The 18,865-nt window shown below is 42.1% G+C and overlaps 1 protein-coding gene across 4 annotated transcripts in view; it reads right to left on the reverse strand.

Moving 5' to 3' along the window:
- The window catches only part of PARL (presenilin associated rhomboid like), a 64,691-nt gene extending 52,206 nt beyond the window's left edge, over positions 1-12,485 (reverse strand). For 3 of the 4 annotated variants that reach the window (XM_065876271.1, XM_065876269.1, XM_065876268.1), the window contains exons 1-3: positions 12,325-12,449; positions 2,714-2,909; positions 2,102-2,242 (exon numbers count right to left, since the gene is read on the reverse strand). In XM_065876271.1, the coding sequence (XP_065732343.1) occupies positions 2,102-2,242; positions 2,714-2,909; positions 12,325-12,449 (462 nt within the window). Of the gene's footprint in view, positions 1-2,101; positions 2,243-2,713; positions 2,910-12,324 lie in introns of all 4 variants that reach the window. The other variant, XM_065876267.1, reaches the window with a different exon arrangement.
- Positions 12,486-18,865: the final 6,380 nt, after the last annotated feature.

Below are 18,865 nucleotides of genomic sequence, written 5' to 3' on the forward strand. Positions count from 1 at the left end.
CTCAAATTACTTCTAAACTTCAGTTTCCTGATACATAAAATGGAGACAGTAACAGATATATAGCAACACCACTGTGAGGAATATCAATAACATAAAGTACCTAGCACACTATCAAGTGATTGTTCACCAAGACCCAATCTAGTTTTAAAATTCTAACCAAAAATATTTTCTACTAAAATTGCCCTTTTTTTTTAAAGGTATAATACTAGATTGAGGTTTAGAAAAAGACAGAATCCTAATCTTTTAGGGACACACCTTGAAATTTTATAGATGATATATGCCTAGAATTTGCTTTATAGTAATCAGTGGTGGGGAGGGAAGGGAAAGAAGGGGAACTAGATGAAACAAAGTTGGCTATGTGTCAATAACTGTTGACATTGGATGATAGGGGTTCATTATACTATTCTCTTCACTCTTTTTACTTTACCTTTGAAATTTTCCATGATTAAAGTTTTTTAATTAAAAAAAACTATGTTCTAACTATGAAACTGAACCAGACTTTGTATACTAATACAGAAAGAAACCCAAGGTAAAGAAAAGAAGTTACAGATCAACATATATTTGATTCATGCACAACAATGATTCCATTTTTGTAATTCAGTTGACCTTTGAACAGCAGGGGTTTGAACTGCACTGGACTTATATGCAGATTTTTTTCAATAAATATGTACTACAATATACCACACCATTCGCAGTTGGTGGAATCCACAGATGTGGGACCGCTGTTACAGAGGTCCAACTATAAAGTTACAGGCACGTGTGCCACTGCGTGGAGGGTCAGCACTCCAACCCCTGAGTTGTTCAAGGTCAACAACAATTTAAATGTGTGTGAACTCTCAGACCTTATTGACTGCATATGTAGTAGTGGGGCACGGGTTCCCAGGACTTTCACTTCCCATGTTATATTTATGTGTTACTTCAATTTTCTTTAACATGGATTTTATATTTTATCCCTTATCATTTAACTACTTTAAACAAATCCATCTTTGGATGAAGATTATGTATATTGCATGTGTCATTTTCACCATTCCAAGGAACAATTTGGGTATCAAAACTTTATAGTGCAGAAGCCTGTAGCTTTCAAGGGATCCAGGACTGTGGAATAGGTCAGTGTTACTATCTTCTCAAACATATTGTACTGAATAAAAACCACTGCTCATTACTGCAGGTTTTACCTGCAAATATTACATCCATTGTTCTTCTGACATAAAGTCTCTCTAGAACTGGTAGGGCTCATGCTTCTTTTGTCTATGGGGAAACAAGGAGGAATGAATCCTTCTCCCTACTTAGAGGAATCTTCAACTATCATTAGGAAAAAGAAAACCCAAGGCTGCTCTCTCACTAGCCAGGAATAAGAAGTTCCTAGGAAGGAGAAAACTGAAGAGGATATCAACACTCTCTCCAAACTGGAAGAGCAGTGTGTCATAAAAAAATACGGAGGTGCTTGAAAAATAAATGGACCTGGATCCACAAATTAGCCTATGGTCTCTGCTCAATAAGTACTGGCAAATGAAATAAAATATACGTTTTATCTAAAAGGCAACATTTGAAGAAAATCAGTTAGGTGGAAGGAAGGCCATCAACTTGCATATGAAATAATGAAAAGTTCTAAAAGCTCTATATTTGTACCCTTTTCTTGCATCTTGATCCCCTGAGCACAGTTAGAAAAAAACATCAACAGTGGTTATTTATCAGAGATATATAAACATCATGTCACTGAGAAGCTTTTTAAAACCCACATAGTATCTCTACCCCTCAAGCATAAAACTCCCTGTGATTCTAATATGTACTCTAAAAGTAAAACAGTGGCCCTTAGTAGAGCTGGAAGAGGCTTCAAAACATTAATTTTTAACAACTATCTGTGGTGATTCTTGATATGTGGGTAGAGGGACAAACTTCTTGGAACACTGTTAAGTACAACGTTGCCAGACATACGAAACATTAATACTTACTACAATGAAATGACTCTAAAGAAGAATATTAACTGCAATGACTTCACATCTACTGATCTAATGTTGCCATTAACTAAAAACACTTCATAAATAACCAGACTTCAAAAACTGATCAACTAGAACAAAAAAAATGCCATGTTTATCTTTACCTCCTTTCTGAAGTCTCCTTCCTTCTGTGGTCTTATGCTATCCAACCAATCAGCTTTTATACCATCAAAATAACTCTGGACCCTGGATTTCAGTGATTCATATTGCCAAATGGCAGCTGATCCAAATGCACAGCCTGTAAACTATATAAAATATATTACAAAAGAAAAAATTTTTTAAATAGATCTATACATAGTTCCAAGGATGATATTTCATTTTCATTGCTTTTTATAAACATAAGGAACATCTGGCCCACTGAAACTTACTAGGTGAAAAGAACACTTAATTGTTTCCCATTTTATTAAGGTTACAGTACCCTGAGGCCTGTTTACAGTTAGAACTTTTCCAATAAAATTCAAAATAGCAACTCAGTATCACTTGCATTGTTATACCAAATAAGAGGCCCATGAGTTTCTTCTCCAGGGCTTACTTACATAAATGACCCATACTCTAACAGCAATTATTAAATTCATGTTCTATTGTAATCATGACCCCAGATCCTTTTGCTCCCATTCCACTTGTCTTTAAGGGAGCCCAAATAGGACAAGTAGTATTGATACTTTAACACTACACCTGCAGCAAGGTAGGTAACTCCTAGTGACGTGAGCTCTTACCCCAACAGTAAAAAACAAAGGCTTTACAAGAGTCCTTATAGGATAAGGAGAAGGATAAAAGGCTGTTTCTTCTACAGGAGGAATCAAAGCACTTCTCTTGTATGCTTCACTACTTGTTCCTGTGTCTGATCTTCGAGGTTCAACCTTCCTGGGTGCTTTTCTGAATCCACATTTTTGCTGAATAAAAACGTTAAACCTATAGGGGAAAATAACAGATTAGAAACAGAGCTGCAAGGACGTGGGTTCTATCCTTGATTGGGGAACTAAGATCCCACATGCCTCGGGGCAACTAAGCCCACGTGCCACAACTACTGAGATCACGCACCTCAATGAGAGAGCCTGCGTGCCGCAAACTACAGAGCCCTCGTAACACAACTATAGAGCCCATGCACCCTGGAGCCCGCGCACCACAACTAGAGACAGAAAACCCTCACGCCGCAACTAGTAAGAAGCCCGAGCGCAGCAACAGAGACCGAGTGTGGTAATTAAAGATCCTGTGTGCCTCAACGAAGATCCCGTGTGCTGCAACTAAGGCCCGATGCAGCCAAAAAAAATAAGGAAAATAAATAGGAAGGAAGGAAAGAAGGAAGGAAGGAGGGAAGGAAGGAAGAAACAGAGCTGCATCTTGCAAACATCAACCTCTACGAGCCTCCCCAACTGACGTGCATCATCACCATTTCAGTTTATTCTCACTATGCAGCCCCAAAGCCGCCAAGACTCCTACTCCCAGGTAGGATTCAGTCAAAACAATGAACTGTGCCCTTCTGAAAAAGGAGAGACATAAACTACAGCAGCTTTACAGGGCATCTGTTTGGGCCGTTACTGTGTATCAATCAACAGAATAATTTGTATCCATCCCCCACACAGTCTGCAATCCTGTAAAAAGCTGGAGAACTACAAGTTGTGGTTTGAATTAGCACAGAATAGCTTTATTTTTTTTGAAGTTTGGCCAAACATTTAAATCAAATAATGATTTTCCTTTTATAAGTACTAACCATTACAAATTGGTGGATTTTCCCCAACTTGCCCCTTATTTACTTCACTACCAGTTTGGGGGACACCCAACTAGATGTTCTATAAAGGGTTTTCTTGTTTTGAGTCCTTATAGCTTGACCTCCTCAAAACATCTGACACTACTGATCACACCTGTCAGTGCCTGTAAGGTTGCACTCCCTGCTCTTCAAACTTGCTTTCCTAACGGCTTCCCCCTTTCTCCTATCCCGTAAAGACAGATATGCTTAAAGGCTCTAATAGTTCCTTTACACATTCTCCATTCAAACTGAACCCATATAAATTTGTGAAGCATTTTTTTCTTTTGTAAAATGGTAATTTCCCCCAGGTAGACCATGTAGAGGCCCCTTCCTGTTTGTTCTCATTGTACTCTAATCATACTATATCCTTCAGACTCATAGAACTCCTGTCTGCCAATCAGACAGGTCTTCTCACCTTTGTAACGTGGGCCTTGAAACACTTTGGTTGAATAAAAGAAAAAGTTCATTTCTGTGGCCTGGATGACTTCTAAGCAAGTAAGTGATTCAAATATACATCTCTAGTCCCAGTCTCAATTTTCTTGTCTTGTATTTCCAACTATATATTGAATAATTCTACTTGGATATGCTCCCTGTGACTTTAAAACCAATATATTCAGAAGGGAATTCATCCCCTTCTACAAGCTCCATTTTCTGACTTCTTTATTCTTTCAGTGGGCCCACAGTTATCTTAATCACTAAGATTAAAAATCTAGAAGTCATTATGGAGTTCTCTCTGCTTAATTCTTACCATCTAATTTAAAACCAAATCTGTCAAATATTTTTTTCACTCCTAATCTAGTCCTGTACCCCATGCCTAAACAACAGCAACAGCTGACTTCAGTTCAAACATTTTAACATGTCGCATGTTCTTCTTTCCTCATATCACTCTTCCACAAACATTCAACACTTCCTCAAATGCCCTCTTAGAGGGCCAACATTCTCTCCCTAATTCCCACACAATCCCTCAGTTCATCCCTTTTGGCCTGGAATACTCTACCATTTCCTAACAGATCTCACTGCTTCTAATACTGCCTTACTCCAATTCATCCTCCACATTTTATTAGGCACAAATATATTATCATTCCCCTGCTTTAAATCCCACAGTAAATTTTTCATCACCCCACCAAATTCAGCAATGCTACTCCTTTGTTGCGGTACTTACTTCCCTTTAACTTTTTCGTGCCCTTCAAAATTCAGTTCATTTATTTCCTCCTCCAGGAAGCCTGGGTGTCTCCCAGGCTGGGTGTCTCCTTTGTACTCCTAGAGTCCTAAAGCATCCTGTATGTACTCTTATACTTGTCTCATTTATTGCCTGTACCATAACTAGATTATCACTTCTGTATTCATTTTATCTCCACCACCAAGGCCAGTTCCTAATAAAGAAAGGGTCAATAATTATGTTAGAAGAAAGAAGGGGTCAAGAATGATTATTGGTTTTATTCTGAATAACTGAAAGGAAGGTGGTACTACTCACTAAGACAAGGAAAATCAGAGGCACCAAAACAGGAAACTAGAAAATAAGAGATGAATAATTCCATCTTGGGCACTGTTTAAAATGCGTGCAATCACAGCAGCTCAGTCCTAACAGGTTAAAATTGGAACTTAAATTTCCATCAACAGGGGAAAGGATGAACTGTGTTATATTCATACAATGGAATACAGTGGTCCCTCAGTATCCATGGGAGACTGGTTCTAGGACCCCCTGTGGATACCAAATTCGGGATGCTGAAATCCCTTATATAAAATGACGTATTACAGTGACATTCCCCATCCACAGTTGTTTGAATACATGGATGAGGAACCTGGAGATACAGAGGGCCAACTGTATCACTCAGTGAAAAACTACTGATCACACATCACGGATGAATCTCAAAAACACTGCTGAGTAAAAGAAGTCAAACACAAAAGAGCACATAATGTGTGTGATTCCCTTAATGCATATCAAGCTAAAGAACAGGCAAAAATAATTTGTGGTGACCAAAATCAATAGTGGTGGGCTTCCCTGGTGGCACAGAGGTTAAGAATCCACCTGCCAATGAAGGGGACACAGGTTCGAGCCCTGGTCCAGGAAGATCCCATATGCTGTGGAGCAGCTAAGCCTGTGCACCACAACTACTGGGCCCGCGTTCTAGAGCCCGTGAGCCACAACTACTGAGCCCTCATCCACAAATAATGAAGCCTGCGCACCCAGAGCCCGTGCTCTGCAACGAGAAGCCACCTCAATGAGAAGCCCATGCATCGCAACGAAGCATAGCCCCCACTCGCTGCAACTAGAGAAAGCCTGCGCGCAGCAACGAAGACCCAACGCAGCCAAAATTAAATAAATAAATAATTTTTTGAAAAAATTAATAGTGGTTGCCTAAAGTGGGACTTGCTGGAAAGGGGCAAGAGGGAACTTGATGGAATGATGGGCAGTATCTTTATTTTTAGGTGATGGTTGCACAGGTGTATACATTTGTCAGAACTAATGGGCTGTATGCTTAATACTTATGTTTTACTACATGTAAATTATATTGCAATGAAGTATTTTTAGCATTGGTAGAACACCCAGGTGATGTCTAGCAGGCATTTGGAAACACGAAACCCAGAAAAATGGTATAGCTACTATTACCATTACTCACTTAAAATGCTCTGTCTTCAACACTGAGTCTACGCCACAGTTCAACTTCTCAGACATCACATGGTGAGGATGGGTGATGATGATAAAGTAATTCACCTTAAAACTTCTAATAATTTAGAATTTGTACTAACAAATAAGTGCTACTTCTTTCAACAAAATCTATTTTGGAAAGCAGTACACTTAGTCAAACAATGCCAATGTTGCTCTGAATGGCTCTGAACTTCAGAACCTGTTCCCAGTCTTATGAATATCCTTTAGCAAGTAACTGTTGAATGGCTAATTGCAAATCTATTTCTAGTTCTTGTTCTGTTGCCTGCTTTTTCTGCAGAGGCTAAGAAAGATAAATATCTTCACTTTACCAGTCTCTCCTATGGCTAGGGATGGCCATATTACAGAGTTCTGACAAAATGAGACTTAACTGTTTAGAAACCTCTTGAAAAGGTTTTGCTTATCTGATAAAATTGGAGGTATCACTAATGTCTCATCCCTCCCACTTCTTTCTGCCTTGAAAAAGGACGCAATTTTCTAGAGATGAGGCAGTCATCTTGAATGCCCAGAGAAAGGCCAAGGGCTTCAGAAACTAACCTTAACATTTTTTGAGCCACTGAGCAAAGACAATAGACACCTACCTCCAATCATTTTATGCTAAATACTCCTCTCATTTCTTTAAGCAACAATTAACTTACTGCCAAATGCATTCCTAACTGATAACAGCTTTAAAAGTGGCAGATGTTAATCCTTTGCAATTGGATTTGATTTTTATTAAATATTCTAAAGTAATTTAGAGCTAGGTCTAGTAAATAAATTACAAGTAACACCACTTTGGGCCAAAAACCCCAAAGATGTGACATAAAATAATAGGAATATGTTTCCTTTAAATGTTTCCCTGTAAATGGTTACAATTGTAACCCAGGGCCTCCCTGGTGGCAGCAGTGGTTAAGAATCCATCTGCAGGGCTTCCCTGGTGGCACAGTGGTTGAGAGTCCGTCTGCCGATGCAGGGGATACAGGTTCGTGCCCTGGTCTGGGAAGATCTCACATGCCGCGGAGCGGCTGGGCCAGTGAGCCATGGCCGCTGAGCCTGCGGGTCCGGAGCCTGCGCTCCGGAACGGGAGACGCCACAACAGTGAGAGGCCCGCGTACCACAAAAAAAAAAAAAAAAAAAAAGAATCCATCTGCAAATGCAGGTGGACACGGGTTCGAGCCCTGGTCCGGGAAGATCTCACATGCCATGGAGCAACTAAGCCCACGTGCCACAACTACTGAGCCTGTGCTCTAGAGCCGGGGAGCCACAACTACTGAGTCCGCGAGCCACAACTAGTGAAGCCCATGTGCCCAGAGCCCGTGCTCCGCAGCAAGAGAAGCCACCGCAATGAGAAGCCCGCACACCGCCATGAAGCAGCCCCTGCTTGCTGCAACTAGAGAAAGCCTGCACACAGCAACGAAGACCCAATGCAGCCAAAAATAAATAAGTTAAAAAAAAATTGTAACCCAACGTCGCTGGTTTCTGGTATTCTTTTTTTTTGGCCACATCTCGTGGCTTACAAGATCTCAGCTCCCCAACCAAGATTGAACCTGGGTCACGGCAGTGAGAACCCAGAATCCTAACCAGTAGGCCACATTTTTTTCTTTTTAGACCAAGAAATATAAAGGATGAGATTTCTTTATATCTCCAACAGCTTAATACTCCAGGATATGTACTCAATCAGTTCTTCTACAGCTGATCAACTCATTTACAATTCTGAAGCACAATGCTTGAAAAGGAATACAAATACACCAGGTTGGGAATCTGGATTTGACGCAAAGCCAGACCTTTTGCCTAGAATGATATTTACCTTGAGAATCTCAACAGAAGTTAAGTGTGGGACTGAGGACACCAAGAACAAATTGGCCCCAGATGCAGTTCAGATGCAAAATACATGTTAGGAGTACATACACTGGGAATTAGAGTTGGACATACAGAACTTGTTGGATAGAATTAAGTACTATGACTTGGCTCACTGAACACCTATTCCTTTCACCTATGGTACATTCACATGCTGCAGGGACTGGAAAGCTAAAAACTATTTCCCAGGTATCATTTTGGTTAGGATTCGAGATGTGATCAGGGCCTGCTAATCAGATACATCAGCACAACACCTGAAGTCAGAACTGAGTTGAGTGAGAGGCAGCACACGAGGCATGACTTCTGCTAGTGAAAATAACGGTGGAGACAGCATAGTTCTTACTTTGGTTAGCAGAACCTGATCTGGTAGCAGCTTCCTCAGTTGTCTCATTTATTATTGCTTAAAAGAGTTGTTTAAAAGAAAAAGAATATCTGACAGTGACCTACGTGGCCCTATTTTCTATCGAGCCATTTACAAAATATGTTTGGCAAACCCTGTCCTGAACTGCTCGTTCATGAACCACTTTGAACAGCAGGAGCTAGAATCTAATCCCTCATCCTTCCAACATTTCTACTTAAATTACAATGGTTATCTACAGGTTAATCCTATCTGACTAGAATTTTAAAATTAGGATTTGTAACCAAAGTATTCCAATACAAAAGTTTCACTAGGACTGACAGTGAGTTTTTTTGGCTCAATCCTAGCATCCGCACCTAAGGGTACCCTGGAATTTCCAGCCACTTGGTTTGGGGAGGTACACCAAGCTCCTGACTAGCTTAAGCGAACCTACACGTCCCACATCCCTGGCAAATTTAAGGAATTCAAAGATGAACATGCATCCCAAGTTAGGCCAATCCAGTCCAGTGAAATTCAAATTTCAAGATTTTGTTTGTAATACTGGGGAAGAGAATCTTTTCTGCTGGACTTGAACCTACAAGTATATAGCCCCAAGAGCTGCTGACAGCCAGCTTACAACAAGGAGATAGCATACTGAGAGCATAAAGCCAATGTTTAGGAAGCAGAGCCAAGCCATGGAGGAAAATGGAGTCCTGGTGACAATCTGAAACACGATCTTGCCTCACCCAGAAGCCAGGCTCACCTCTGGACTTTTTAACGGTATAAACCAATAAATTCCCCTAATTATTAAGGTCAGCTAGAGCTGGGTTTTCTGTTGGTACAAGGATGCTTTTAGATGTAATAAGTACTTCATCACACATTATATGACAAGGTACGTTCTCTGTCCTTAGTGAGCTTTTGTTTTACATTTCTTAAAAGTAAAACCAACCAGGAAAAGTGTAATAAATGTCTCCAATTGCAAATGTTTGATATCATATTTAAAGGCCTAGGTTCTTAAGCTCTAACCATTCATATGGGTAGGTAACATGGAAAAATAAATGACCTGAAATAAGTCTGGAAAACAAAGGAAGCAACAATAAAATGCATGGGGGTGGGATGGGAGGAAAGAGTCACAAGAGGTATACACCAACTCATGAGGACAGGCCTGCCTTTTTGCTCTGTGCTTTCGTCCTTCTGCCAATAACTAGTGATTTGTGAAAGCAATGTAACGTGCTCAAAGTGGGAAGATCTTATGAATGCTTGAGTTACCACTAACCACACAATTGTTATGGTTCCATTTTTTAATATCCCATAACTTTTAAATTGAAAAGTCATGTCTATATATCTGTTGCCTTAGTGGTGAGTGAGATAACAGTCTAGTGAATTGTTTTCAACAGTGTGAGGATAAAGACAATGCCACTTAGATATCGCACAAGTCAGCACTAATGTCTATGTTACTATAGATTTGTGTGAATAAACTGAGTAGAAGTGGCCTATTGTGCAAATGGAGACAAGACGTGTCCAAGCACACACACAACAGACTCATCCCACTTAAAAGAAAATAGTTGTATTTAGGGAAAGGGGCATAAACTCTTGCATGCCACAATTATTTTCTTAAAACTCATCTTGAGTTAATACATGGTGAATTAAACGGGGAAAATAATTGAATATACCTGATTTACTAATTTGTCAGGTATTTAACCTAAAGATATCTTAAGATTGTTATCCTAATCTAAAAGATTTAAGCTCCGTGTAAGTGCTACAATCAACTATTTTCTTCTCTTAGCTAGTTCTATACAACTGACAAATTATGCAGGCTTCTTTCAGACCTAAACCATTTTTCAGCAGTGCTGCCAACAGTTTGATCATGGTAAAGTTTCTGAAAACCCTAAGTGAAATAGTCTCTTTTTTCTGTAAAGAGCCAGACAATAAACATTTTAGTCTTTGTGAAGAACAATTTAAAACTCTGTGGCGCGGCACAGTGTTTCATTTTGCAACCCTTTAAAGACATAGAAACCATTCTTGGCTGGTGGGCTGCCTTGGGCCTGCTATTGTTTGCAGAAATTTTGAGGAATATCACCACCTGTAGTTCTTGTAAGAAGAAAAAAATGCAAATTCTCAGCCACGCTTCAGGCCCATTACATCAAAATCACAAGGACTGAGCCCAGACCTCTGCTTTATTAACCGTATCCATGACTTCATTCCTCCACATACTAATTTTAGAACCACTAGAAGTGAAAGCAGACCTAATAAAGTTATATACAAGGAAACTCATGCTTTCTAGAGGAAAGTAGACATATATTCTATTATATTTCAGGCTTACCTACAATCTCTTGTAATGCACATTTTTCAGTGTCACCACAAAAAATGTCAATTTCAAACTCTGCATATAAATGACAAACTAAAAAATTGTGATGCTAATCTTCAACATCACGATTTTTTTTAAATGGCCTCATCAACCAAGTTAGTTCTTTTTCTTTCCCTTCCTAACACATATCTTGAATATTTAACACCTGTTGCTTCCTAATAACTATATTCACTTTTCCTCCCCCTCAAACCATGCAATTTCCACTGGGATTTGGAGTAAAGTGGAAATGGAATCAGGACCACTGACATCAACCACCACCTCCACCTGACCTCATTCTCCATCTCCTCAGAAGTTTAAGATTAGTGCCTGAGGCTCCATGTTCCAGTGTATCATGAAGTTAAGGTACAATACAAGCCAGTTTTCCACAAATCTCTGATCCTACACACATGCAGTGCTTGTTTAGAATTGCAGGTTCTTTCACTCCCTGCCCTCCAGCACCGGGCAAGATGACAGGAAGGACTGGGATAGGGCCTGGGAAATACAGTCTAAAAACACTCCAGGTGATTTTAAAATTAAGGATGGCTCCACCATATTGGAGCCTCAATTATTTACCACTGGCTAATCCCCATGTTGATAAACACTTCATGTTCCTTGCTACTATCAGTCAGGTGGATTCCAGGCACACATCTAACCAAGTCAGAAACTGGCAGAGCTGAAATTCTGTTAAAGAACAGGAAGAAATTTCAGAGCCAAATACACATCAGAATATTAGTTCAGGGATTTCTCTCTTCTCTCAATTTAGAGTTGAATTACTCTAATGCAAAAGCAGCAAATACTGATAGACCGTACTCTTCATACAGCTTCTACTCGGGAAAAATTGACTTTTCTTTCCAAGTCATCTAGAAACCAAATACTCCACTTCCCAATTTCTTTAACAGAAAAGCCTCTCCTACAACTCTGCAAGAGGCAAAGTGATGCCCTCCTCTGACTCCGCCTTCCCTTACAGAGTTCTCTAAACGATAAAGAAGGTAATTTGTAGTAAAACAAAGGTTTTATAAAGACTGACAGAATAAAATCTCAGCCCTGCCATTCTACCAGCTGTGTTAACTCTTGCTCGCAGGATTATGAGGCGTGGTGCGCAATCAGCCCTCAGAGATTACTTTTCCCGTCCCTCCGGATGGGAAAGGGGCCACCGCGGGCTCACGGAGAGTTGGGCCGGGGCTGGTCACTGTGCACCCGGGCAGGGTGGCGCGGCGAGAAGCGAGGACTGGACGCAGGCGAGAAGTAAAGGGGGAGGGAGAGAGGAGGGGCTGGTGAAGAGAAAGGGTGAGCCGGGGGCAGCATAAGAGAACCGCACGGCCTCCGCCCCTCAGGATGCGCTGCCGGAGCCGAGGGCACGAGAGGCGAGAAGCCCCGAGACGCGACCATTACCTGCGCCCGAGCAGCCGCGGCTGACCCAGGGGTGCAGTGAGCTCCTCGCAGCTGCGGCCGCCCGCCGGCGGAGCCCACGCCTGACCACAGCCCCAGCCTCTCTGCGCCAAGCCTCGCCACGCCATCTTCCCAACCTCTGCCCCACCATGGCCCCACCTTACCAAACCCTCCCCGGAACCACTTCCGGGGCGAAAGGAAGAACCATAGAGTGCCGAGGGGCAGCCTAGCGCGCCCCCGTGCGGCCGATCCCAGGCCGGACCAACCTGAGGGAGAGGCCCCCGCCGGTCGGCAGCAGTCCGGTCGGCAGCAGTTCTCCCGGCAGTGCCCAGCCTCGACCTGGGAGGGGCGTGCGAAAGCGGCCAGGCCTCCACCCTACTGACCCACAGGAAAAAGAGGGGGAAAAACGAATTTATTGAATGATGCCATGTACCTTTACCTAAGTTACTGCATTTAATCCTCGCAAAACTCTTAAGATAGATGTTATTACTGCTTTTTTTTTTTTAACCGTGGTTCTGAGGCCCAGAGAGAAGTGAGTGGAGGAACCAATATTGCAACCCAAGTTTTCTTAAATTACTACTCTTTTTTCTGCCCACCATTTCACGTTGTGATACACTGAAGAGGATGTGCCTTTAACAAAAAGTCCAAGCGTGACATGAAAATCTAGATTCTAGATAAAATTCAAACTTCATGATCAGCCCTTGCCTACCCGTCAGCTTTATTTCCTGCCACTCCATCCCTCCCTCTGACCCTAGCTGCAGTCATACTGAAACATACGCAGTTTCTTTTTTTTTTTTTTTTTTTGCGGTACGCGGGCCTCTCACCTCTGTGGCCTCTCCCGCTGCGGAGCACAGGCCCCGGACGCGCAAGCTCAGCGGCCATGGCTCACGGGCCCAGCCACTCCGCAGCATGTGGGATCTTCCCGGACAGGGGCACGAACCCGTGTCCCCTGCATCGGCAGGCGGACCCCCAACCACCGCGCCACCAGGGAAGCCCCCACAATTTCTGAAAGGCACTACTTTTCCAGTCCCTACTTCTCCCGAGTTCATATACCATCCTCACTGCCTGAAACGCCTTTCCCTTCTCTGCCTACTAACAAATTTGTTCTCCAGACCAACTTGAATCGTCACCTCCTCTAGGAAGCTGTAGGAAAAAGTTTTCCTCCAACCTCTTAGGGTCCCTGGCCAGGTCTGAAAGGTAGTGACAAAGACATTAACAGGAGAAAAGCACACAAAGCTTATTGATTTTTTACATGTACATGGGAGTCTTCGAAAGAAAATGAAGACCGGAAGAAGTGACCAGAGCAGGAAGTTTTTATACCTTTTCTACAAAGAATTTGCGAAGAATTGACAAGACAATGGGGCTTGGACTAGGAGTAGTCCAACTAGGGCTCATCCTCCTTAAGTAGGGAGATGAGAAGTTAACAAAGCTTGTTTGCAGATTACACCAGTGTCCCTTGTTGAACAATAATGATATTAACCATTAGTATTCATAATAATATCGCAGCTGCAAAAGAACTGCAATTCAGAGACACAGATCAGGGTAAAACCAAGAGTGCTCCGGGGAACAGAAGGAATCAGGGGCTTATAAAGGCAAAAGCCACAAGGTTGTTCAAGAATTAGAGGGTTCCCTGGTGGCCTAGCGTTTAGGATTCTGGGCTTTTACTTCCATGGCCTGGGTTCAATCCCAGATCAGGGAACTGATATCCCACAAGCCACACAGCCAAAAAAAAGAATTATGTTAGACTCTCAGGCAATCCCTTAGGGCAATATTCCTTAAGGGACAGGCTCTCACTAGTTATTCTAGGGTAAGGGTCAAATAAGTAGGTAGGCTGTCATGAGCTAATTTTAGGGTGAGTCGAATAATTATCTTGAGTTTCTGGAACACTGGATAGATATTCTGGATGCCGCTGTTAAGACAATAAGTGGTCAAAAGGTCAGATTCCATCCAGGCTGAGATGTGCATAAGTCACACTTCCTCAATGATCTCCCAGCTGTATTTTAGAGGGCTCTCTTAGCAACACCGACTCCATTTTGAGTTTACTTTTACACTGGTCTCTAGTCTTTGGGCTGATGTCTGTCTCCATGCAAGGAAACATTTATTTCCTGCCTTTAGAAAGAAAAGGGGGAGCTTTTTCCACATTTACTGCTTCTTGATTGCCTTCAGCTCAAAATAACTTTTATGTCAGAGTCATACTTGGGGGTGACATTTTGGTTCCCTTTAAGGCTTTCCTCTTAGACCTTCACGCTGATTTAGATGACCTTCATCTGTGTTTTAATACTGCTTTATGCATATCAGTATAATAACACCACATTCATTCCATAAATACTTATTAAACACCTATAGTATGCCCAGCAATGTACTAGATCTGGGATATATTTTAGAAGACACTATCTCTGTCCTCACAGAGATCCTACTCTACAGGGGAAGAAGGGACCAAGTAAATAAACAGGCAATTACAATACATTGGAAGAAGTGCTATGGTCAGAGAAGCAGAAGGCTCTCTGGGGGTTTGGAGGAGGGGGAAATAATGCTGTCAAGGGATAAGGAACGGGAGGCAGGGGAGAAGGCTTCCCAGAGAAACTGATGGTAGTTACCAGGAGAAGAGAAAGGATGAAATGTTCTAGGTAGAGAAAGTAGCATTTGTGATGTCTTCCAGGGCATGACTTCTTTGAGAAACTAAAATAAATTAACTTTGGCTCTGTCATAGGTGTCAACTATGAGATTTGATTTTACCCTATTTGCAAGCTAATCAGTTTAGATGCTGGCAGAAAACAGGAGACTCCCGGGTCAGAAAGAAAAGACTTTATTACCCACAGCACAAGCATCATGTGCATCGTGTTTGCAGGGGCTCCCCTTGTTCAGCAAGTCCTACAGGGCCAGGTGGATGCTGAACATGCAGTGGTTTTGCATCTCAACTGAAGAACACTGAGCTTGGGGTATCTACCATTTTAATAGCATTAAGAAAGAAACAACAAGGCCAAAATGGAGTCACCTGTGCTAAGCCCCACATCAGGAAAACAAGACTTAATACGTAACCTACTTGCATTTTCAGCCTCTCCCAGGAATGTGTCCTTCAACCAGTCAATCTGGAATTACCTGGTCAGCACTAGTCAGGTAATCTGCCTGATAGACCCACAGCTTCCCCCAAATGAAGGTGACCTTGCCTGAAACAATCCACTCTTTTGCTAGAAGCTTTCTTTTTCCTCCCCCTTCTGCCTATAATAAGCTTCCATTTCGGACGGGTCCTGAGAGCTCCTTTCTAAGTGCTAAGATGGGATACTGTCTAATTCATGAATCATTAAATAAAGATCTAATTGAGATCTTCAAATTTACTCAGCCGAACAAAAGTGGTAAGCAAGCAAACAACCTTGAGATAAAGGCATTTTCTTCCAGAGCAAAGGGGCATATTTGCTTATAGCCTTGCCTCTTAGTCTACTTGGGCTGCCATAAGAAAATACAATAGTCTGGGTGGGTTAAACAACAGAAACTTCTCTCACACAGTTCTGGAGGCTGGAAATCTGAGATCAAGGCACTAGTGTGGTCAAGTTCTGGTGAGAGTTCTCTTCCTGGTTGCAGATGGCTGACTTACTGCTTTGCCTTCACATGGCAGAGAGAGACAGCAAGCTCCCTGGTGTCTCTTCTTTTAAGGGCACTAATCCCATCATGGAGGCCCTACCTCATGACCTCATCTACACCTAATTATCTCCCAAAGTCCCCATCTCCAAATACCGTCACACTGGGGATTAGAGCCTCGACACACAAATTTTAGGGGGGGGGGGTCACAATTCGGTCCATAACACCTTGGAAGGTAGAGATTAGTATCACTTGACAGAGCAAAGGCATGCTTACTGCCCATTATAGAAGTTTCCAGTTTCCTAAACTCAGCATTCCTCTCCTATAATGCAACCCACTCAGTGTGCAGGTGTCATTTAGCCTTCATTGCATTGTCCTGTGGGAATTGGAACCCAGGGAATCAACACAAAAATGTTGTTGATATTCTGGCTAATGCTATTGCTCTAATAAGTTGTACTTCATCTTTGACCCAAGATTCTGTGTTTTCTACCAGCATCCATAAAACTGTGTCAGGCTAACTTGTTCAGAGCCCTCACAGTTCTTGATAGGGATATGTGAATTTGTCATTTCCTAGGGGGAGCTTCTCTAGCTGCTAACAAGAATTTGGGTGTGGTCATATGGTTGATGGCTGAAGAGGAAGGAAGCTGGAAGTCACTAAAGATGAGGAAGCCTAGAAACTGAGAGTCCTGGATGTTGACTGGGCTACTCACATTAACTTGGTGTCACCAGGATGACAGCAGGACTTGGAGAGGAATCCTGAGGCTTCAGTGAAAGAGAAGCAGTGACCAGAAGATTAATAGTGCTGAAGAACGGCTAGAAATAGAGGACAGAGTGTCAACAGAGGATAAATGCAAGCTCCAGGTGATCTGTGGACAAGTGATCTGAAAGAATCATTAGGGCATGAGGAGGATGTGGTCCACCTCCAGAACCCAAGGATTCTGAGGTGGGGATGTGCTGGATGTTCTCTTCTTGCTCCTCCAGATCACTCTTGTATCCTGCTCCAGGCCCCTCAAGACTAACCTTTACGGACCAGATCAATGGGCTCCCCTGCCCTCTGGCTTTCAGCTGGACTCAGCCAATTGCAAGCACCAACAGGAGATTGGAGCATGGGAGGAGAAAGGCACTTACTCCATCCACTCTTCCTCCTTGATCCACACGGGTTGGCCTCTGTCTTCTGTTATTTAAGCTCTCCTCATTGCTTTGAGTGAGGCTGCTATTTCTGGTGAGAACCTGAACTGACAGAGGAAGAACAAGCAGCCTCAACTCAAAGTCTGCGGCAGAAGCAGGGTCCTCAGGGGACAGCCAGGAGTCAGGATGAGTGGAAAGGATCTATGGAGGTGTGCTGACTATAATCCAGCCACAGGAGTATTTATTATTATTTGCCATTTATTGTGCACTTAGTACGTACCAGGTACTGTGATGGGTATTTTGCATACATTGTCATATTTAATTTAATCTTAATATCAACCAAATGAGTTAGCATTATTATCTCCACTTTGCAGGTGAGAAAACTGAGGCTGTTGATAATCTGACACTTTGACTCATGTCTATGAATTCAGATAACTTCTACCTTGTCATTTTGATGATTAAATGACTTTGTATGTGTCAGGTGGCCAGGTGCACATTGTTGAAACTCAACATATAGTAGCGAGACAACAGAAGCAAGAACTACAATCCTGCAGCCTGTGGAACAAAAACCACATTCAGAGAAAGATAGACAAGAGGAAAAGGCAAAGGGCTATGTACCAGAAGAAGGAACAAGATAAAACCCCAGAAAAACAACTAAATGAAGTAGAGATAGGCAACCTTCCAGAAAAAGAATTCAGAATAATGATAATGAAGATGATACATGACATCAGAAAAAGAATGGAGGCAAAGATTGAGAAGATGCAAGAAATGTTTAACAAAGACCTAGAATAATTAAAGAACAAACAAACAGAGATGAATAATACAATAACTGAAATGAAAAATACACTAGAAGGATGCAATAGCAGAATAACTGAGGCAGAACGGATTAGTGACCTGGAAGACAGAATGGTGGAATTCACTGCCATGAAACAGAATAAAGAAAAAAGAATGAAAAGAAATGAAGACAGCCTAACAGACCTCTGGGACAACATTAAATGCAACAACATTCGCATTATAGGGGTCCCAGAAGGAGAAGGGAGAGAGAAAGGACCTGAGAAAATATTTGAAGAGATTATAGTCGAAAACTTCCCTAACATGGGAAAGGAAATAGCCACCCAAGTCCAGGAAGCACAGAGAGTCCCATACAGGATAAACCCAAGGAGAAACACTGCGAGACACATAGTAATCAAACTGGCAAAAATTAAAGACAAAGAAAAATTATTGAAAAAATTATTGAAAGCAACAATTTGTTATAACATACAAGGGAACTCCCATAAGGTTAACAGCTGATTTCTCAGCAGATACTCTACAAACCAGAAGGGAGTGGCATGATATATTTAAAGTGATGAAAGGGAAGAACCTACAACCAAGATTACTCTACCCAGCAAGCAGCTCATTCAGATTCAACGGAGAAATCCAAAGCTTTACAGACAGGCAAAAGCTAAGAGAATTCACCACCACCAAACCAGCCCTACAACAAATGCTAAAGGAAAGTCTCTAAGTGAGAAACACAAGAGAAGAAAAGGAACTACAAAAACAAACCCATAGGGCTTCCCTGGTGGTGCAGTGGTTGATAGTCCGCCTGCCGATGCAGGGGACACCGGTTCGTGCCCCGGTCTGGGAAGACCCCATATGCCACGGAGCAGCTGGGCCCGTGAGCCATGGCTGCTGAGCCTGCGCGTCCGGAGCCTGTGCTCCACAACGGGAGAGGCCACAGCAGTGAGAGGCCCTCGTACTGCAAAAAAATAATAATAATAAATTAATTAATTAAATAAAGAATGTTACAAGAGACAAGGAAGGACACTACATAATGATCAAGGGATCAATCCAAGAAGAAGAT

Source organism: Phocoena phocoena, chromosome 4 (genome assembly GCF_963924675.1).
Source record: "Phocoena phocoena chromosome 4, mPhoPho1.1, whole genome shotgun sequence".
Classification (NCBI taxonomy): Eukaryota; Metazoa; Chordata; class Mammalia; order Artiodactyla; family Phocoenidae; genus Phocoena; species Phocoena phocoena.